Source organism: Chelonia mydas, chromosome 7, assembly GCF_015237465.2.
Source record: "Chelonia mydas isolate rCheMyd1 chromosome 7, rCheMyd1.pri.v2, whole genome shotgun sequence".
NCBI classification, from domain to species: domain Eukaryota; kingdom Metazoa; phylum Chordata; order Testudines; family Cheloniidae; genus Chelonia; species Chelonia mydas.
In genome coordinates, this window is record NC_057853.1 from 28,970,301 (window position 1) to 28,991,999 (window position 21,699).

A 21,699-nucleotide genomic window follows, 5' to 3' on the forward strand; every position below is an offset into this window, starting at 1 on the left:
GGGCCAGCTGGGGAGCGGTCAGGTGGCAACTCACCTAAACAGATTAAATCCATCAGTGCTGCAGCTCATGGCTAATGTGCTGGAGCAAGCAGAGAGGACAGTGAGCACTGGCCATTACATATCAGCTCCCACCCTGGCGGCTGGGCTCCAACCGTTGCATCCCCCCACCCACCCCCCCGGCCAAACCCCAAAATGCTGATGGGTCATGTCTCAGTGCCAGGCGGGGTGGGGGAGGAAATCTGTATAAACAGCCCCAGCACGCCACCCCAGAGGCAGCTGCTGCTCACTGCCAGGCGAGGGAACCCCTGTATAAACAGCCGCCGTGCCCCACGCCAGAGGCAGCTGCAGCATGGCGCCAGGAAAGGGATCCCTCGCGCCACGGCTGTGATGGCGCCTTCCCAGCAGATCAAAGCCTGGGGGAGGTGGCTCGTTGCCAGTGCAGGGTTCTCGTTCACACTCTCTCCTGGCAGCATAGTGACAAATTTGATCCGAGACTTGATAAATGGCCCAGAAAACAGCAGTTGCTGATTATTCTCGAGCGCTTCAAAGAGCTTTGCAGCCCTACAACTGCCCCAGGAGAGAATTTTACTGAGCTCATTACAGAGGGGAAACATGTCAGCGAAGAGGCTCGGACATAGGAATCCTGGCTAACAGCGCCCCCCCCCCCCCCCGCCCCAAACCCCAGTCGTCTCCCAGTGGAGTGACAGAGCCCTGCAGGCCTCACAGGGTCCCCCCCTCACCCTGGCTAAGCCTCTAGCCCCCCTCCCACCAGCTGGGGAAAGAACCCAGGAATCCCTGCCCAGGTTCCAGTAGTGGGGATGTCCTTGGGCCTGGCTAGCTGGGCTGCCCCATAGGGACTGAGCTTGCTGCCTACACTGTGACTATGAGCCACCACCCCTGTCCCTGCACAGGAGCCAACCCTCGGGTTGTCCCTTTGGCTCAGGCAGGAGTAACAGACCAAGCCACCGCTGAGTGACTGCTGGCCTAGCAGGTGGCTGGGGTGTGTGCGCAGTGGGGGACTGTGTTTGTGTGCGGGTGGGGGTGTGTGTGTCCTGAAGGCTGTGTGTGAGGCTAGTTGGGGGGGGGGGGCAGGGGTTTGGTCTGGCAAGAAGGGATGAAGGGCTGAGCCCATGAGTGTGTGCCCGCTGGTGCTCAAGGGCTGCGTACACTCCAACAGCAGTGCCTAGCCCTGGGGTGAGAGCACACATCCCATCCTGCCAGGCTTTGGGGGGTCCCTGTGGTAAGGGCCACTCAGAAGCAGGGCTGCCAGCAGTCCCTTATTACACGGGACGTACGTCCCTTATATTTTCATCTCAACAAGCTCTGGAGTTGCTGAGTGCTGCAAAAAGCAGCAAGCAATGCCCCTGGCGAATGACCGGGGGGGGGGGGGCAGGGGGGTGAGTACGGCTTCTTATTGCTACATGCTCCAAACTCTGATAACAACAATATCGGGCAGGCCGGGGGGGGGGGGGCGCTACAAAAACAGGCCCTTAGTTTTTAAACACAATGTTGGCACCCCTTGAAGGCCCTTGCGCTGTTGCAGTGCAAACCAGCTCCCCAGTGCCCTGGGGGCTAGGAGCAAAGACACGTCCCCAGGAGGCCAGGATTGGTGGGGACAGGCTGCCCAGCACTTCACAGTCCCCCACAGCAGCAGTGCCAGAGCACCCCCTGCCCCCCAAGCCCCGGCAATGTGCTGCCTACCCTTGGGAGGCAGCCAGTCGGGGGCCTGCTCAGCCCCTCTCCCATGGCTGTGGAGGGGGGCAATGAAGCGCTGTGGCAGGGGACCGGCTTGGAGCTGGTGGCCCCGAGCGTGGAAAGTGCTGCCCTGCCCTGTGGCCGGATTGGAGCCAGCGCTCCCTGAGGGCTCATTGTCCCACTTACAGACACCAGGAGGCCAATGGGGGGGGGCCGTTTTTTTTTTTTTGCAAGTTTTTATTTAGCCACAAAGTTGAGGATTGTTTAGCCAATGTTTCTTTCATACACAAATGCCCCAGGGAGGGGGAGAAATGGGGAGGGGGGAAAATGACCAAGGGGGAGCGATTTCTCCCACCCACCCCAACATCTGTAGACAGCTCTGGCACCAGGGTCCCTTTCTGTGTGGGTCTGACCCCAGGTGGAGGTGCCGGGGGGGAGAGGGGGGCGGAATCCCCTCCTTCTAAAACCAGGGATTTCCTCCCCAGCACCGAGCCCAGAACAGCTCCCGACGTGAGATAATGGGGTGTTCTGCACAGAGACCCCCCCCGCATGCAGGATAACAGGTCACCCCCACACACAGGGACCCCATCCCACTTTCCGGACTCAAGGCCCAAATTTGAGTGCACCCCAAAATCTTCCCCCCAACTTGGTAATGAGGAGGTAATGAGGGTTGGAGCGGGCCTGACATTTGCAGTGGGTGGGGGGTGTCATTGTTCAGCCTTGAGCCCCTTCTCCTTGGGGTCTAGTTAAGGCACCCCCTGGGCCCCCAGCCCCCACTCCAGACAATAACTCCTGGTAACAAATTCAACACTACAAACACACAGAAATACCCTGCCACGCCCTGGCATGTGTGGGGTTTGGGCCTGCCCTGGGGTGGGGGGGGGGGCAGGGGCTGTGCTCCATAGGTTGTGGGGAGATCCTGGGTGGGTTACACCCCCTGGATTAGACGTAAATGTGTCCAACAGAATAACACCCCTGGTCCTAGGGACATCAGCCCTGACCCCCTACCCCCGCATTATAATGACACTGCAGGGGAGAGGTGCCCAGTATCCAGCTCCCCTGCACCCTAAAATGGGTTTAACAGTGGGACAGGGTGCCCCGTCCCCCTCCTTGCCCCCCAACAGACAGGCTCACAATGGGGTGTGGCAATGGGGAGTGTCACAGCTGGGGTGGGGGAGGTCGCTCCTGCCCTGGCCCCCATCTCAGAGGTGGGGAGGGTACATCTGGAAGGAGACGCTCCCCTCCTCATGGGCGCTGCAGAAATGAGGGGCAGCAGGGTTTAGTGAGTCACTCAAAACACGGGGCGGCCCTAATATGGGGAGGCCCAACATCTGATCCTGCGAGTCGTCCAGCGATGGGGCAGAGCCTCAAATCCATGGGGGCGGAGCATCAGGCCCATGGGGGTGTTGGAGTTTCAGGGCCCTCCTGTGTTCCCAGCATCTCTTACGCTCTCCTAGAAACAGCTGGTTGGGGGTAAGCCCAGGAGTCCAGGAGCAGCCACTGAGATAATTGTGGGGTCCCCCACTCAGTCCTCTTAGAAACTCACCAAAGTATAAACCATACTGGGGAGAGAAAGAAAAAGAGACACCCTGAAATGCTGCAGCATAACGGAGCTGCAGGTCAGGAGTGAGGAGCACAGGGTCTCAGCGCCAGGCACACAGACCTGCGCCCCACCCCAGAGACAGCTGTACCTGAGTATTGGGTAAGGGATCCCTGTATAACCTCCCCATGCCCCACCCCAGAGGAGGCTGCATCTCAGCCCCTGGTAAGGATTCCCCAGAGACCGTGCTGGGGCCTACCTGTACAAGTAGTAGAAGAAGGACAGCAGATAGAAGGCTAGTTTGCACCACGACTCCTTCTGGCAGTAGTTGAGGATGTCGGCGTTCATGATGGAGACAGCATCGTACATCACCTCGGACCCATCTGCCGGGCGGTGGAAGTACCTGGGGGGGGCAACGAGGCCAGGGCTCAGACAGCGTCTTTGTCCTCCCAAACGCCTCGTGCAAGGGGCTTCCTGTAGTGCTTAGGAAAGACCCCCCCTCCTAGCCCAGCCACGCCCACAGCTCTGCCGGCCCCCCTGCTAGCCCCGCCATGCCCACGGCTCTGCCGGTCCCCCCCAGCCCAGCCCTGGGCACCCCGCCCCGTGTCCTTCAATCCCAACCCTCCACCCCCAGAGGCTGCACTCCCTCCCCCCACAAGCTGTCCTCTCGAGGAGGGCTGGCTCCCAGGGCGCAGACCCCACTCACCTCCAGAGGTGGTAAAAGAGCAGAGGGATGTTGAGGCCCAGGGTGACCCACTCGGCTGCACACAGGAACATGAGGCAGAAGAGCCCATGGATGGAGTATTCAGGGACCACGAGCTGGAAGAGAGAGCAAGCCCTGGTCAGTGGGGAAATAGACCCCAGGAGTCCTGGCTCTAGGGTTGTCAACCCTCCAGGAATTTAAGATTAATCTGTACTTAAAGATTATGTCATGTGAGGAAACCTCCAGGAATATGCCCAACCAAAATTGGCAACCCTACCTGGCTCCCACTGCCAGTAGTGGGTAGATGCCGCCTCAGCACACTGTGCTCCCCACAGGCACCCCATTAGTATGCCGCGGCTTGGCCATGGCCGTGTCCTGTCCTGCCAACAGCCAGGTATAAATAATACGGGGGGGGGGGGCGGGGGGTATTCTCGGACGGAAATGCAGAGCAACACACAACAGGGAAACTGACACAAGCAACACAGCACCTCCCCAGGGGCACCAGCTCCAATCTGGCCCCAGGGCAGGGGAACTGGCTGGCTCAGGGTAGCAGGGAATAGGATATGGGGCCTTTCCTGGGGGAGGAGGCAGCTCTGATCTGGCCCTAAGGCAGGTGGGGACTGGCTAGGGGATGGGTGAGGGTTCAGGAGGGTGTGGGAAGAAGTGTCAGGGGCTGTGGGGGGAAGATGCTGGGAGCCTAGGAGGAGGAGGAGGTGCGAGGAGGGTTGGGAGCTCAGAAAACTGTGGGGAGAGGTGTGGGGGGGTGTCTGAGGGAAGGAGGTGCAGGAAGCCTAGGAGGGGAAGGGGTGGGAGGGGGCTTGGGGGATCAGGAAGCTATGAGGAGAGATGTTGGGGGCTTCGGGGAGGCAGTGCAGGGAGCCTAGGAGGGGAGGTGGTGTGAGCAGACAAGGCTGTGGGGAGAGATGTGGGGGGCTGTGGGGAGGAGGTGCAGGGAGCCTAGGGGGGGAGGAGGTGTGAGCAGACAAGGCTGTGGGGAGAGATGTCGGGGGCTGTGGGGAGGAGGTGCAGGGAGCCAAGGGGGTTGGGAGTTCAGGAGGCTGTGGGAGAAGTGGGAGGCTGTGGGGCTGAAGTCTAGGGAGCCTAGGAGGGGAGAGGGTGCAAGGAGGTGCAGGGAGCCTAGGAGGGGCAGGAGATGGGAGAAGGGTTGGGGGTTCAGGAGGCTGTGGGAAGAGGTGTGGGGGGCTGTGGGGTGGAAGTTCAGGGAGCCTAGGAAGGGGAGGAGTGATGGAGCTTGGGGGTTCAGGATGCAGTGGGGAGAGGTGAGGAGGCTATAGGGAGGAGGTGCAGATGTTTGGAGAGGTGCAGGAGTTCAGGGGGCTGGAGGGTTCAGGCGCTGTCAGTTGCTCCCAGGTTGGGGGTTCAAGAACTGGTCATGCACTGTTTTGGGGACTGGGAGAGCTAAGACATAAGGGGCAGGGATGGGGCCACATGGACGTGGGGGGACACACAGACAGATGAGGCAGGGACAGGGACACACGGACGCACCTTTCTCAGGAGGCAGCAAATCCGCTCAATGTTTTTCAATCGCTCTCGCTGCAGGGGGGAAAGAAACAGGGAATTAGACTGAGAGCTGGCACAGGGGAGGGCTGAAAGAAGGGGGTGAGGCAGGAACAGAGAGGGGTGTTCAAGCCTGGTGGGAGGGGCTGGGAGTCAGGACTCCTGGGTTCTATACCTGGCTCTGGGACGGGAGTGGGGTTGGAATGTTAAAAATCAATGGTTATAGCCTATTTAGGAAGGATCAAGTGGGCAAAAAGGCAAGGGGTGTGTGAAATATAGCATTATGTGTGTCTGAGTCACCGACAGCTCGAAAGCAAATGATCTACAATGCTTATAGATCAATGTCCTAACAGGTAAAGCAATAGATTGGTTACTAGATGGTGTCTTCTACATGCCACCAAATCCACTAGAGAACAGGATGCCTGGTTCCTTCCACACCTGTTTTTAATGAGTAGAGGGGGAATGAACAGTGTGATCATGGGGGCTTCAATCTGAGTGACATCTGCTGGAGGCCTCCTGCTGTCAGTGCTAAAGCATCCTTGGAATTTCTATATATTATAGATTGCAGTTATAAATGACAATTTCCTAACTCAGAGTATTGCATCCAACATGAGGGAATTCTATATTAGACCTCATCTGAACAGATAAAGAGGAACTGAGCACAGAACTAAAAATTTGTTGTTGCTTAGATGCAAGCGATCAAGACTTGATCACATTTGTTACGTATAAACAGAATAAACCCCAAACTAGCAATATATTAACTTATGTTTAAAAGGTCTCGTTTCACAAGGCTGAAAGCTAAAAGGAACCAAGTCAGCTGGGAGGCAGAATTTAATGAGAAAAATGTGAATGATAATTAGGAATTGTTTAAGAACATTTTAATAGAAGCCTAAAAAGCCACAATCAAGAAAGAACCCACCTCACTTAGAGATGAAGTGAGGGCAGTTCATTACAATAAATGAACGAGACAGATAGATACAAAAGGAAGAGAAGGGAAGTCAATAGCCATGAATATAAATCAGAAGCTAGGAATTGTAGAAAATTAATAAGGGAAGCAAAAGGATACAAGGAGTGATGTTTGGCCAGCAGAATTAAGGACAATGAGAAGGAATTTTTTTCAAGAATGTTAAGAACAAAACAACATTGGTCCATTCCTAAATAGAAATGGCAAAATTGTCAATAATAATGTAGAAATGGCAGAAGTATTCAATAACTATTTGTGTTCTGTATTTGAGAAAAAGCCAGATAATGTGTTCATATCATATGATGATGATAGTGATGAAACACTTTCTATTCCAAAAGTAATTCCAGAGGATGTTAAACAGCATCTACTAAAGTTAAGGTCAGGGCTGGCTCCAGGCACCAGCGAACCAAGCAGGTTCTTGGGGCGGCAAATGTAAAGGAGAGGCAGGAGGTCGGGCTCTGGGGCAGCAATCCACCCTCGGCAGTGGCAGGAATTCGGCGGCCACTCCGTCACAGCACGTTTCGCGCTCGGCGGCAATTCGGCGGCGGGGACGTGACTCTTCTTCGGCCGCACCATCACTCCGCCTCCGTGTTCGGCAGGCAGGATTCCGCCTCCCCGTTCGGCGGCAAGTTTTGTTTTTTTTGCCACTTGGGACATTTCTTAATCAGCAAGGCCCTATAACTTGCATCCAAATGTATTAAAAGAGCTGACCAAGGAGCTCTCTGGACAATTAGGGTTGATTTTTCAATATGTTTTGGAGTACTGGGGAAGTTCTAGAACAGTGGTTCTCAACCAGGGGTCTGGGGCCCCCTGGGGGGGGCTGCGAGCAGGTTTCTGGGGGTTCTCCAAGCAGGGCCAGCATTAGACTCGCTGGGGCCTAGCTTCGCATTAGACTCGCAGGGTAGAAAGCCAAAGTCCCACTGGCTGGGGCTGAAGCCCAGGGCCGTGATCCCTGCCACCTGGGGCTGAAGCCAAAGCCTGAGCAACTTAGCTCTGCAGGGGACCCGTGGCATGGGGCCCCAGGCAATTGCCCTGCTTGCTACCCCTAACATAGGCCCTGGCTCTTATATGCTGAAAACAGTTGCTGTGGCACAGTGGGCTGTGGAGTTTTTATATCATGTTGGGGGGGGGCTCAGAAAGAAAAAGTTTGAGAACCCCTGTTCTAGAGGACTGGGAGAACACTAATGTTGCACCAGTATTTAAACTGGGCCAAAGGATGGACCTGTGTAATTATAGGCTTGTCAGCCTGACATCAATCCCAGGCAAGACATGGGGCTGCAGATATGATGGGACTCAATTAATAAAGAATTATAGGAGTGTGATATAATTAATGCCACTCAACGTGGGTTTATGGAAAATAGTTCCTGTCAAACTAATTTGGTATAGTTTTTGATGAAACTCCAAGTTTGGTTGATAAAGGTAATAAAGCTGATGTAACATATTGAGACGTCTGTAAGGCATTTGATGTGATGCTGCATGACATTGTGATTCAAAACCTTGAACAATACAAACCCAACATGACACACATTAAATGGGGTTAAGCTGGTTAAGTGCTAGGTCGCAAAATGTAACTGTACACAGGGAATCATCACTGAATGGGAGTGTTTCTAGTGGGGTTCCAAAGGATCAGCTCTTGGCCCTACACGAGTTAACCTTTTTATCAGTGACCTGGAAGAAAACATCGAATCATCATGGAATGTTTGCAGATGACACAAAGATTGGGAGAGTAATAAATAATGAAGTTAGGTCACGGATACAGAGCGATCTGGCTCCCTGGGTAAGCTGGGCACACGCAAACAATGTGCGTTGTAATATGGGCAAATGTAAACATACACCTCTAGGAACAAAGAACACGGGCCATACTTTCAGGACAGGGAACTCTGACAAGGGCTTGGGTGCTCATGGCGGATAATCAGCTGAACACAAGCTCCCAAGTGCGATGCCGTGGCTAAAAGGGCTAATGCGATCCTGTGGTGTGTAAACAGGGCAGTCTAAAATAGGAGAAGGGAGGTTCTGTTACCTCCGGGCGTGGCGCTGGTGCGGCCACTACTGGAATTCTGCATCCAGCTCTGGTACCACAATGCAAGAAGGATGCTGATAAATTGGAGGGCTCAGAGAAGAGCCACGAGAATGACTAAAGACTTAGAGAACATGCCTCAGAGTCAGAGACTCCAGGAGCTCGATCTGTTTAGTTTAACAAAGAGAAGATTAAGGGGTGACTTGATCACAGGCTAGAAGTAGCTACGTGGGGAACAGAAATTGGATAATGGAGCTGCAATAGAGCAGCCAAAGGTCTAACAAGAGCCAAGGGCTGGAAGTTGAAGCTGGACAAATTCAGACTAGGGATAAGACACCTACATTTTTAACAGTGCAGGTAATTAAACGTTGGAACAATTTATCCAGGGCTGTGGTGGATTCACCATGGCTGGCAATGTCTAAATCAAAATGGGATATTTTGCTAACAGATCTGCTCTATTCTAGTGCAACCAGGAGTTAATTCATGGAAGTCCTATGCCCTGTGTTATATAATCATAGCAATGTAGGGCTGGAATGCACCTAACACGGTCATCTAGGCCACCCATCTGAAGGAGGCTGGACCAAGTAAACCTGGCTTACCCCTGCCAGGTGTTTGTCTAACCTGTTCTTAAAAACTTCCACTGGTGGGAATTCCACTGTCTCCCCAAGTAACCTGCCCCAGCGCTTTAATTAGACACTGGAACAAGCTACACAGGAGGACAGACTAGATGATCACAATTGTCCCTTCTGGCTTTATAATCTAGGAACCTTGTGGTTAGAGCAGGGTGTGGGGGAGGAGGGGAGCCAGGACCCCTGGGTTCTATCCTCAGCTGTGGGAGGTGAATGAGGTCTTGTGGTTGGGGAGGGGAGGGTGTGCACATGGATACCCACTCTGGGAATTAGTTTTGTGTGTCAGGGTATTGCTGGAGCTGGGGTCAGGGGTGGGGTGCAAGTAGCCATAAAGACACTTCCTTGCCCTTATATAGGGCTAGGGTTTGCAGAAAGTCCAAAATGAAGGTGGAGCCCAAATCCCAGGGCCTCTGGGGCCCCACTTCCTCCCCCCCCCAAGTTGTAAAGAGGGTTCAGGCTCCATCATTCACATCATAGTCTGACACAATGTGTGCCCTTAGTTAGGGCTTGTACAATACGCAAGTCAAGGATCTTGTAAGGTCCTATATAAACAGTGAGACTAAGCCCTACACAAACACAGACAAGACCCCACATAAACCCCAGACATTAAGCCCTGCACAAACACAAACACTAGACCCTACATAGACAGAGCTCAAGAGAAGTGGCTCCGCTTGTGCTCCCGTGAGGGGAAAGGGAACATTTACATTTCCAGTTTCTTCAGCATGAACCCCAAGGCTAGTGGGGCCCCAAAACCATGAGACTAGCTTTGAAATCATGTGCCATTGGGCTTGTATTTATTGGCTCAGCGCCTGTGGGGTGCCTCCAGGAGGCAGATACCAGCTTCTCCCCACAAGGGAGAGAAAGTTTCTGGGGGGTTTATATATGAAAGCCACGATTCTCAGAAGATCCCAGGACTCTGGGAGCTGGGGATTTAAGGGCATGTCTACACTGCAATAAAACACACATAGCTAGGCCATGCCATCTGACTCAGGTGGGCAAGGCTCGGGCTGAGGGGCTATGAAACTGCTGGGGCTGGAGCCTGGGCCTCTGGGATCCCATGAGGAGGGAGGGAGCCCCATGAGCCTGAGTCAGCTGACAGGGGCCAGCCCGGGTGTTTGGTTGTAGCACATACATGCCCTAAGACACCAAATGCATGATCAAACCCTGAGACTGGGCAACAGAGACTTCAAATGGCAGCTTTTTCCAACAGAGACTCAGCCTGAGAGGATTCCAGCTCTGGAATCCTGGACACCCTGCTGGTATCCCTGTGCTGGCCCGTAGCCCCTGCTATCCGGCCCTGGGCTCCCCACACAACTCTGTCAGAGCCCCTCAAACCCGCAGTCCCTGCTATCCAGCCCTGGGCTCCCCACACGGCTACCAACCCTGCAGAGAACAGGAAGCAACTTGAGCTTCATCTGGGGGGACTGAAACCTCAGTGTCTCTTCCCTTTTGCCACCCAGTGAACCCCAAACCCTGGCTGGATCAGTAACAGGAAAGGCAAACTTACAAGCAGGACTCACACAGCAAGGTCCCCCCACCTGCTCACCCCCTCTTGAGCACAGCCAGACCCCCAAATTCACTCTGCTGTGATCCCTCCCCCCCACCTGAGCAAGGCCAGCCCCCAGAACCCACCCCCATCAATTTCCCCAGCTCCTTCTCTCCCCTCCTCCTTCACCCCCATCTCATCCCCGCCAGCCCCCAGTGGCCCCCACATCTCAGTTCCCTTGTGGTAAATCCAGTCACCCAGCAACAGCAACGGGATGAGGGCTGGATTCTGAGCTCAGCTTCCCCTGGTCAATCAGAGCAGTGCTTACTTTGTAATGAAAGAGGTGCTGGGGCTCAAGCGACTTTTTACATTCTTACCTGATGCAGTAAGCCCAGAGGTGCTGGGGCTCGGCACTGCCAAGCCCAGAGGTGCTGGGGCTCAGCCCTGGCACAAATTAAGCACTGATCCAGAGTCAGCAAGTGCAATTGGGCTAGGGACAGATTCTGAGCTGAGAGCCTGAGTAAATCCAAAGTCACCATCTGCCTGCGATGGAGTGTGGGCCAGAGTCTGATGTTGGTTACCTGGGATAAATCCAGAGTCACCCCTGAATGCACTGACATCAGGGCCAGATTCTGGTGTCAGCTCCCACAGGTTGTGTCCAGAGTCACCCCTGAATGCACTTGGGGTCAGAGCCGGATTCTGGTGTCAGCTCCCACAGAGCATATTCAGAGTCACCCCTGACTGCACTGGGGTCAGGTCCGGATTCTGGTGTCAGCTCCCACAGGTTGTATCCAGAGTCACCCCTGACTGCACTGGGGTCGGGGCCAGATTCTGGTGTCAGCTCCCACAACGTATATCCGGAGTCACCCCTGGCTGCACTGGGGTCGGGCCTGGATTCTGGTATCAGATATGAAGTGAGGTTACTCCAGTACTGAAATGTTAATGAATAGAATTTGGGTGAGAGTGGGGTCTAGGATTAGAGCAGGGGGGCTGGGAGCCAGGACTTCTGGGTTCTATTTCCCTTTCTCATCCCTACTCATTGCATGACCCTGATTCAGTTCCTCCCCCATCTGTGCCTCAGTTTCCCATCAGTCAGGCAGATGCTGTGTGTGAGCAGGGAGGTGGTTGATTCCAGGGCTCTGGGCTGCACAGACAGGGAGCGCTCTGCCCTATGAGGAGTTATTCCTTCACCTGGCCCAGCTGTCCCCTCCACTGTGCCTAGCCTGGGCAGAGTCAATCCCAGCAACCTCGGGGGCCCCAAGCCAGGGACTGCAGCTGGGGCCATCGCTCCCACTCCGTTTCCCTAAATATAAACAGCTCTGTGTGACCTGAATTCCTCTCCCAGCAACTCTGTTACTGCAGCCGACACACAGGCAGCAGACAGGGCTCGCCACCCACCAGGACACCTGGGTTCTATCCCCCACTCCTGGAAGGGAGGGGGGGTCTAGTGCAGTGGTTCTCAACTTTTGGGGGCTCAGGATCCCTTTGTAAATGTTTATGGCCTGTCGCGACTCAGTAAATAGTCTGGGGGGCGGAGGCCTTGGGGGGGGTTCGGTCAGCTCCTGCCCCCAGGACGGGGTTGGGCACTGCACGGCACTCACCCCACAGCAGCAGCTCCTGTGCTGGCTGGGGTAGTGCCAGGCATCGCAACCTCTGGCGGTCGCAGCGCGGCTCAGGTTTGGCCCCGCCCACCTGATTGGACCAAATGTGTGTGGGTGGAGTTGTGACCTGGCTCATGGGGTTACAGGGCCGCCACTCACTCAGATTTGGCCTGTCTGGGTGGCTGGGCCAAACCTGAGGGGTGCTGGGACCGCAGAGGTTGCAGTGCCTGAAGCAGGGAGAGCCCAGCCAGCCCCATGGGCTAGGAGCTGCCACGTGACCCTTTGAAACATTCCGCCAACCAGTTCTGGGTCCCACCCCTGGGAAATGCTGGTGTAAGGGGTTTGAGCAGGAGAGAGAGGGAGAGTCAGGACTCCTGGGTTTTATCCCTGGCTCTGGGGTGGGAGTGGGTTTTTTTCCGCGGGTCTGCCACTGACTCGCTGTGACCCATAGCAAGCCCCTTCCCCTCTCGAGGCCCCAGGGTGCTATTCCGCCCCCGCAAACCCTGCAGGGCACTGTTCCCTCTGCTCTGTGCGTGTTCACACAGATCCTAAACCCCACGCACACAGTGAAACACCGCGCACACAAAAATTTGCACAGAAGAAATTTTTTGCACACACAGCCTGTGAAAAATTAGAGGGAACATTGCTGGGGGTGGGGGGGCAGTTGTTAGTGATTGTCAGCAGCATCTTTAATTACAGCTCCTCCACCCCCGCACCTGAGCACAGCCTGCCCCCAGAACCCACCCGCACCTTGACCCCCATCTGAATGGGGGCTGCTGGGGTAGCAGGGGGTTGGGGGCTGGGACTGAAGAGTATCAGCTGAGCATGGAGGGAACAGGATCCAGGGCTGCTGCAGGTCAGGACTGAGGGGCATCGGCAGAGCTGAGCGCAAGCCCAGGGGTGGGCTAGCGGGGGGTTGGGGGCTGGGATGGAGGGGCACCAGCACTGATGCAGCTGGATCAAACTAGGCAAAGAGAGATGAAAAAGCAGCAAGCAGTGGGGTTGGGCCAGGGGTGTGATGAGGAGAGAAGGAGGGGGTGGGGGACTGGGGTGGAAAAGGAAGAGGGGTGAGGGGATGGGAGGGGGTGGGTTGGTGCAGAGCCTTGGAAGCCTGTTGAAATCCCAGCCCCAGAGTAGTGTTGACACCCCCCCGGCGGACCAGCCCCAGGGGCTGATGGGAACTTTGGGACCTTCCGAAAAAACATTTGAGTGACACAAACTTCAGCGCAGCACAGCCAGCGGGAGTGAACCCAGGAGTCCTGGCTGCCAGCCCCCCAGCTCTAACTCACTAGACTCCCCTCCCCTCCCTGAGCTTGGATAGAACCCAGGAGTCTGGGAGCCCTGCACCCCTCACGCCACCGTCACTCATTCATGGCAGAGGACGGTTGAGTGGACACCACATTTAAGAAATATAGGAATGACATGGGCGACATGGGCGGGGGGGGCATGGCAGTGGGTGAGGGGGAGGGTCAGACACAGACGGACACAGAGACAGACACACCTCTCCCACCACATCTATTGACTTACTGCCCTCGCCGGGTTCCCCTGGTCAATGGGACTCTTGAAGTCTGTGTGCAGCTCGTCAAAGGCGATGATCTGTGGGGGGAGCAGGGTCAGAGACAGCTGCAGAGAGAGACAGATACTCCCGGCCCAGCCCTGGAACACGGCTGAGTCTGGGGTGGGACATGGGGGCAGTGTATCCAGGGATCTCTTACCCAGTGCTGAGATGCAGCTGCCTCTGGGGTGGGGTGCAGGGGTTGTTTATACAGGGATCCATCCCCCCGACCTTCCCATGGGGGCTCCCCCATTCATTGAGGGAAGGGTAGGGAGTTCCCAGGAGGGTCGCCCCCTGGAAAGCAGGTGAGGAGGGGTCACACAAGCCCATGGTGGGGCTGCCTGAGGACATGATCACCTAGGCAATGTCTGGCCCAACCCACACAATCTTATTTATGTATGCAAATCAGACCCATCCTGCCAATTTGCATGGGGTGACCCCAACTGCGGGCTGATGAAGCCAGAGAGGAGCATCTGCCAGTGCCACCCACTGGGGCACCCAGCCGGACCCCCTCACACACACGCACACCGTCTCAGCTCCCCATTCTGTCACCCTTCCTCTCTAGCCCTTCTAGAGAATGGGACATGGGGCTTTCCCTTCTATGGTGTGCTGGCTCCAATCCAGCCCCAGGGCCAAGGGACTGGCTGGTTTGTGGATACAGGAGATGGGGAGGAACAGACGGACCCTACTGCTAACAGTCACTGCTTGATAAACTCCCCAGAAGTGATCAAGCTGACAGGAATTCACCAGTCTCTGCTGCTTTGCACTTCCATATCAATAATAAAAATATCAAGGATTAGAGCAGGAGTCTGGCTCCCAGCCCCTCCCTGTTCTAACCACTAGCCCCTACTCCCCTGACAGAGCTGGGATGGCTTCCAGCCCCCTGAACTCATCTGCCCCCTGAAGAGCCTGGATCCATCCTCCCCCAAGCGTTACCAGGGAAGTTAGCTCCCAGCAGGATGTGGAGAGACCCAGCTTCCCTGGGGGGTCCAGTTTCCTCCCCCGACTCCACATGGCTTTGCCTGGGCTCCTGCCAGCACAGCCGGCTCCGGAACAGCCAGCCCCGGAGCCCCAGCCAAATGGGGTGACTCAGCCACTGCCTCCCCGTCCTCCGGGGGCTGGGAGAGATCCGGTGTGAGACAGTGGGGGACTGGGGGAGCCCCCAGCCTGGATCAGAGCCGATACCCCCCGGCCTCCCCAAATGGAGATGTTTCTGTCACTAGCCTGAGCTCAGTCCTGTTGCCGTGGTCTCCAGCAGGTGTGTCTGGGGGATTCCCTTCCCCCTTCCAGAGCCCCTGCTCGTGAGTTTGCCCCCTCCCCCCACATTAAGCATGTCCAGGTCCATCACACTCAGGCCCAATTACCAGCACCCAGAGCCTCCTGGCTCCCTGGCATGTGCCCCAGCCCCAGCTACTCCCGTCACCAATTTCTGGGCTCTCAGAGCAGAGACTCACCAAGGTGATGGGCTGAGACACACAGTTCTGCTCTGCTGGTTCCCCCAATCCTGACCCTCAGCCCCCTGCTAGCCCAGCCCTGGGCTCCCCTGACCCCCACAGCTCTGATGGTGCCCCCAACCCAACCCAGAGCCCCCTGCTAACCCAGCTCTGGGCTCTCCTCCACCCCCACAGCTCTGATGGTGCCCCCCAACCCAGCCCAGAGCCCACTGCTAACCCAGCTCTGGGCTCTCCTCCACCCCCACAGCTCTGATGGTGCCCCCCAACCCAACCCACAGCCCTCTGCTAACCCAGCCCTGGGCTCTCCCCCACCCCCACAGCTCTGATGGTGCCCCCCAACCCAGCCCAGAGCCCACTGCTAACCCAGCCCTGGGCTCCTCTCCAGCCACAGTCAGATCTGAGCTGCACTTGGTACCTGTCAAAGCAACAATGAGGACTACAGGCGCCTGTCGGGGTTGCTTAGCAACCCCCACACGTGGCTTCTGTGCCTGGCAGGGGAGGGATTCTGCTTCAGCATCCTCCCCCCATAATCAGAGCCCTAGGAACAGTCTGCAAGGCCAGCTGGGGGAGCAGGGAGCCAGGGATGGGGTAACGAGGTGGCTGGCTGGACCATTTAGCTGCTGCTCTCTGTGGCTGGGTGCCTGCCCCACACAGAATGAAGCTGAGACCCCACAAATTCACTGCACACACCAGGCCCTAGACAGGGTCCAACACTCCAGCTTGTGCTGGGACAGACATAATTTTGTGACAGGCACAGTGGGGGAGATTAGGGGTCAGTGAGTGCTGGGGGTGGGGGTGGGAAGGTGGTAAACCCAGGGCTGGAATATCAGGGGATTGGGATTGAGGGGCACCAGCAGAACAGGAGGGCTGGGGGTCAGGATTGAGGAACACTGGCAGAGCTGGGGGGCTTTGGATCGTGACTGAAGGGCACTGCCAGAGCTGGGGGCTGGGGGTTGGGATTGAGGGGCACTGGCACAGCTGCGGGGCTGTGGGTGAGATTGAGGGGCACTGGCAGAGCTGGGGGGCTGCAGGTGGGATTGAAGTGCACTGGCAAAGCTGGGGGCCTGAGGGTGGGATTGAGGGGCACCGGCAGAGCTGGGGGCTGTGGGTTGGGATTGAAGTGCACTGGCAGAGTTGAGGGGCTGCGGTCAGGATTGAAGGGCACTGGCAGAGTTGGGGGGTTGCAGGTTGGGATTGAGGGGCACTGGCAGAGCTGGGGGTCTGAGCATTGGGACTGAGGTGCATCGGCAGAGCTGGGGGACCGTGAGTCTGGACTGAGGTGCACTGGCAGAACTGGGGGGCTGAGGGTGGGATTGAGGGGACCTGGCACAGCTGGGGGTTGAGGGTGGGATTGAGGTGCACTGGCAGAGCTGGGGGGCTCCAGGTTGGGATTGAGGTGCACTGGCAGAACTGGGGGGCTGAGGGTGGGATTGAGGGGCACTGGCACAGCTGGGGGTTGAGGGTGGGATTGAGGTGCACTGGCAGAGCTGGGGGCTCCAGGTTGGGATTGAGGGGCACTGGCAGAGCTGGGGGTTGAGGGTGGGATTGAGGTGCACTGGCACAGCTGGGGGGCTGAGGGTGGGATTGAGGTGCACTGGCACAGCTGGGGGGTTGAGGGTGGGATTGAGGTGCACTGGCAGAGCTGGGGGGCTCCAAATTGGGATTGAGGGGCACTGGCAGAGCTGGAGGGCTGCGGGTCAGGACTGAGTGCACTGGCAAAGCTGGGGGGCTGCAGGTCGGGATTTAGGTTAACTGGCTTTGCACAGCTACAAACTCCATCCCCTCCATTTCCCCCATGCCCAGCACCTGCCCAGAACTGGAGGGAGAGAAACCAGCGTGTGACCCACCCACCATTGGCCGCCTGGGAGCCGGTCACCGGGGCAACAGGATGGTTTCCAGCAGGGGGGAGTGCGCGGGAGGAACTTTCCCTGCTGCTCCAAGGGGTCAGGCACCTTGATTCCCAATCGCCTGAGTCCCTCGCCTGGGTCCCTGATCCCAGTCACCTGGGTTCTGAGCCTGGGGAAGGGCAGGATCAGGGGACATCCAGAGCAATTCACTCCTTCTATTGAGAGAGGAGCCCTGGCTGGGGGAGCTCCCCCCCCTCAAAGGTGCTGGAACTAGGGGTGCGGGGGTGCTGCCACACCCCCTGACTTGAAGTGGCTTCCATTCTATCGAGGGTTTACAGTTTGGTTCAATGACTCTCAGCACCCCCACTATACAAATTGTTCCAGCACCCCTGCCTGTCCCTCCCCACAGGGATCCCCCAGGACTCTGCCTCGAGTCCGGGGAACCATTCAGCCCCTGGGCTCCCCAGTGGCAAGAGGGCTGCTTACTGCTGCGGGGGGGGGGATTACAGGGGGGCACCATGTCTGCTAGGAGCTTGGTTGAGGAGACCCAGCAAAGCAATGTGCAGACACATATGGGCTCTCCCATGCAGCCAAGCCCCCTCAGGGGCCAGGCCCTGACTGGGGAGTGGGGGCCCCAGACTGGGGCTCAGGACACCTGGGTTCTGTTCCTGGCTCCCCTGCAGATTCCCTGCATACCACTGTGCAAGCTGTTTGACCCCCTTGCCTCAGTTTACCCTCCACTGCTGGGTGGGGAGGGGAATCTATGGTTCCCAAGGGTTCAAGTGGGGGCAGCGAGGGAATGGGGCAGGGCCCCCCTCAGCACACAAAGTATTATGGGATGTGCTGCATGTTCAGGGAGGAAAGGTCACTTATCTGTGGGGTGCTGGAGTTCAATGCAAACCCCTGACCCCCAGCAGAGAAGGAAGGAGGGCACCACAGTGAGCTCCCCCTCAGCACACCTCTGGGGGATACTGGGCTGGATGGGCCATTGTGTGGCCCTGGGGCAGAGCACAGAAGGGTGTTAATGGCCGGGCAGTGACCAGTGCTTAATTTGTAATGAAAGAGGTGCTGGGGCTCAAGCAATTCCTTTACATTCGTAACTGATGCAGCAAGCCCAGGGTGCCGGGCTCAGCCCTGGCACAAATTAACACTGGCAGTGACACAACTTCACTGTCAGGACCCCTGGGGGGTTAGAGGCAGGGGCCAGCAAGGCACAGAGCAGCCCGTATCTATCTCCATCCCCACAGCTGCCTGGGACAGCTGCTCCCAGGGCTCAACCCCGGCCACATCCAGCCCTAAAGCCTCCACTGCTGTGCTGCAGGGTGGGCCTCAGTAGGGGGCGCTGTACTGCAGGGAGCAGAGCAGGGGGCTCAAGAGGGGGCACTCCCTCCTCGCAGTCATTACTGACCCCACTGTGGTGCTGTGACGGGAGGAGCGGGGCAGGATGGGGGGCTCCCCAGGGGGCGCTGTACTGCAGGGAGCAGGGGGGGGCTCCGCAGGGGGCAGGGGAGCACAGTAGTGCAGGGAGCAGGGCAGGGCAAAATCCTTACATGTCAGGGGCTCTGTTCACACTCTGGTACATTCCCTTTTGCTTCTGACTGGAGCTGAAATTTTTCCTTGGACTGTTTCTTGATAAAAATGCCATTTCTGGCCAAACCCCACTGGCCTGTTTGCACGTTTTTGGAATGAAAAGGTTTGGCAGTGGGTTTTGAAATGACTTTTCAGAACGAAATTCATCGTTTTTATATAGAAAACCATTCAAAGTTGGAAACGGTTGAAATGGGAACCAGACACTTCCATTAACCCCAAATGCCTGGGGGAGGTGGGGGGGGGGGGGTCGTTTCCTTTTGTGGGAAATTTCCAAATATTTTTGCTTCTGTTCCAGGAAAGAATGTTGAATTTGTGGAATTTGCCATGAAACGGGAAATGCAGCTCACACCCAGCCCTACTCCTGTGTCCTCCTAGGGCACTCTTCAGACAGACAGGATTCCGCTTCACTTCCTGTCCTAAACTATTGTGTGACACTGTCCTGTTATCACACACACACACACACACGCTGCCCCCCGAGGCGGCTGCAGTTCAGTGCCAGGCAAGGGATCCCTGTATAAACAGCCCCTGTGCCCCATCCCAGAGGTGGCTGCAGTTCAGTGCCAGGCAAGGGATCCCTGTTTAAACAGCCCCTGCGCCCCACCCCAGAGGTGGCTGCATCTCAGCACCAGGGGAGGAAATAGCTGACAGCCTGTAGCTCCCAGACTCACCTGGATTGTTGCTGCCAGGGACAGACCCCTCTGGCCAGGTCCCTGTTTCAAATGCATCCTATGCCCCAAACACCCCTGGGGCCCCTCACTCCTGTAGCCCCCTGCTATCCCAGCCCTGGGCTTCCCCCACCCCACAGCCCTGCTGGTGCCCCGCACTCCCAACACCCACATTTTCATCCCTGACTATTGCAAAGATCATTGCTCCAGACAGCTGTGGTTGGAGCCCTCCCATGACAGGGGCAAGTGCCAAAGCAGTTGGGCACTCTGGGGGTGGGGGGTGGGCAAGGAGGGGGATGACACAGCTGTGCTGTGATGCCCATGGGGAGGGGGCAGGGATGAGGAGGCAGTAATCTGGGATACAGGAGAGACAGGCCCAGGCTGTCTATGCAGTGGAAAGCCAAGCCAGACCTGTGTCCGTGTGGGGGAGCCCAGGCTGGGATAGCAGGGGGCTGTGGATGGGGATTGAGGGGCACCGAGGCTAGGGTGGGGGGGGGTCTGCAAGGCAGGGCTGAGGGGCACTGGCGGAGCTGGGGGTGCAGGGCTAGGAAGGGGAGCGATGGGGAGACCTCCCGCCCAGAACCAGAGGAGTTAAACCCACCACCCTGTTATTGATACCCAGAGCCCATCTTGTAAACAGATGTAGTTCCCATGGCAACCAGCGCCGGGTTCCCTAGCTACGGCTGAGCGGGAAGGGGGGCTACATCGCGGGGAGCCCGGGATATGCAGCAGCCGTGGAACAAACGGGGGGGGGGGGCATCCAGCGGAGGGCAATTTGGGGGATCCACGGGGGATCTGGCTGGGGGCAGGAGGGATCCTGCACGGGAGGGGGTTGGGACTGGGCGAGAGGGATCGGGCTGCGGAGGGGAGGGTGTTTGGGGAAGATCCGACCGGGAGGGGGATGGGAGGCAGTTGGGGAGACCCGGGGGAGCTGGGACACAGTGGGGAGCCACGACGGAGGGGGGGGGTTAGGGGGCTCTGGGGGGCAGCGCAGGCAGGGCCCCCCCAACCCTGGGTTTCTTAGCTACGTCGGCTCCATATCACCACCAGCACCAGCATCGCGCACACACACGCACACACACACACACACACTGACGGGAGCCCCGCTCCGGCCCAACGCCTCCCAGCAGCCCGGCCTGGGGAGCAACCCCCAAACTGGTCCCGGGCAGCCAGGGCGCAGGGCCAAGGGCGTGGTGAGAAGGGGAGCCGGGCGATGGGAACTGGGGCTGGTGCGGTGTCGGGGTGATGGGGGCAGAGGGGAACTCTCCCTCTCTCTTTCATTGCAGAATTATTCACGGTTCTTGTTATTCTTGAAAGCGGAGACTCAGGCAAAGCCTGTCAGCCAGGGACCGAGAGACGCGGGGGCGGGGGGAGCAAGTAGCGAGACAAGCCCGAACCCCAGAAACGGGGCAGCATGAACGGGGTGGATCCCCCCGCCCCCGGCCCGATCCCCGGGGGGCCTGGCTGGCAGAGGAGGCGGCCTGACAGGGACACGGGCAGCCTCTGAGCACGCCCATCCCACAGCCCGGATCCCCCCATCCCGACCCTCCCCCCCCAGCACCGAACCCCCTTCCCGATCCCCACCCCCCACCCGCACTCACATGCCAGATGACGAAGAAGATGAGCGAGGCGCACAGCACCAGGGTGAGCATGTAGCAGAAGGCGGCGAAGGTGAACGCCATGGTGCCAGGACGCCTGGGTCCCTCCGAGCCCGTCCGGCGTGGGGTCTCAGCCCGTGCGGCCGCCCATGAGCTCTGGGCGCCGCCGTGGGGAATCGGGCGGACCCGCCCGCCTAGGAGCGCTGCGGAGCCCGGGGCCCCATGGCTCGGGGACCCGCCTCAGTTCCGCTCAGCTCCCGGCTCCGGTTCTCGACCGGCTCCGCCGCGACTGCCAGCCCCGGCCCCGCTCGCAACCAGCCGGGAGGAGGAGCCGGGGCGCAAGCGCAACCGCGTGTGAGTGTGGCAGAGAGAGGGGTGTGAGTGTGAGACAGGGAGGGGGGAGGGGGAGTGGGAGTGGGTGGGGTGAGTGTGAGGGGCTATGAGTGTGAGACAGGGAGGGCGTGAGCCAGAGACAATGGATGGTGTGCATGGGTGAGACACGGAGGTGTAGTGTGTGTGAGACAGGGAGAGGTGAGTGTGTGAGAGACAGACGGGGGGGTGGGGTGAGACAGGGAGGGGGTGAGACAAGGAGGGGGTGAGTGTGTGAGACTCGGAGGGGGTGAGTGACAGGGAGGGGGTGAGTGTGTGAGACAGGGATGGATGTGAGTATGAGTGAGATGGGGGTGTGAGACAGAGGGGGTGAGACGGGGAGATGGTGAGGGTGTAAGACAGGGATAGGTGTGAGTATGAGGGGGTAGGAGTGTGAGACAGGAAGGGCATAAAACAGACAATGGATAGTGTGTATGGGTGAGACAGAGGTGTAGTCTGTGTGAGACA

At 57.7% G+C, this 21,699-nt stretch overlaps 1 protein-coding gene across 1 annotated transcript; it reads right to left on the minus strand.

Moving 5' to 3' along the window:
• Positions 1 to 1,391: 1,391 nt before the first annotated feature.
• CNIH2 (cornichon family AMPA receptor auxiliary protein 2) lies at positions 1,392 to 21,435 on the minus strand. Its single transcript, XM_037905280.2, has 6 exons — positions 20,866 to 21,435; positions 13,681 to 13,749; positions 5,445 to 5,492; positions 3,942 to 4,054; positions 3,495 to 3,638; positions 1,392 to 3,257 (listed from the first exon to the last, which is right to left on the minus strand). Exons 1-6 carry the CDS (start codon positions 20,944 to 20,946, stop codon positions 3,230 to 3,232), a joined length of 483 nt encoding a protein of 160 aa, XP_037761208.1. The 5' UTR covers positions 20,947 to 21,435; the 3' UTR covers positions 1,392 to 3,229.
• Between the last annotated feature and the right edge of the window lie 264 nt (positions 21,436 to 21,699).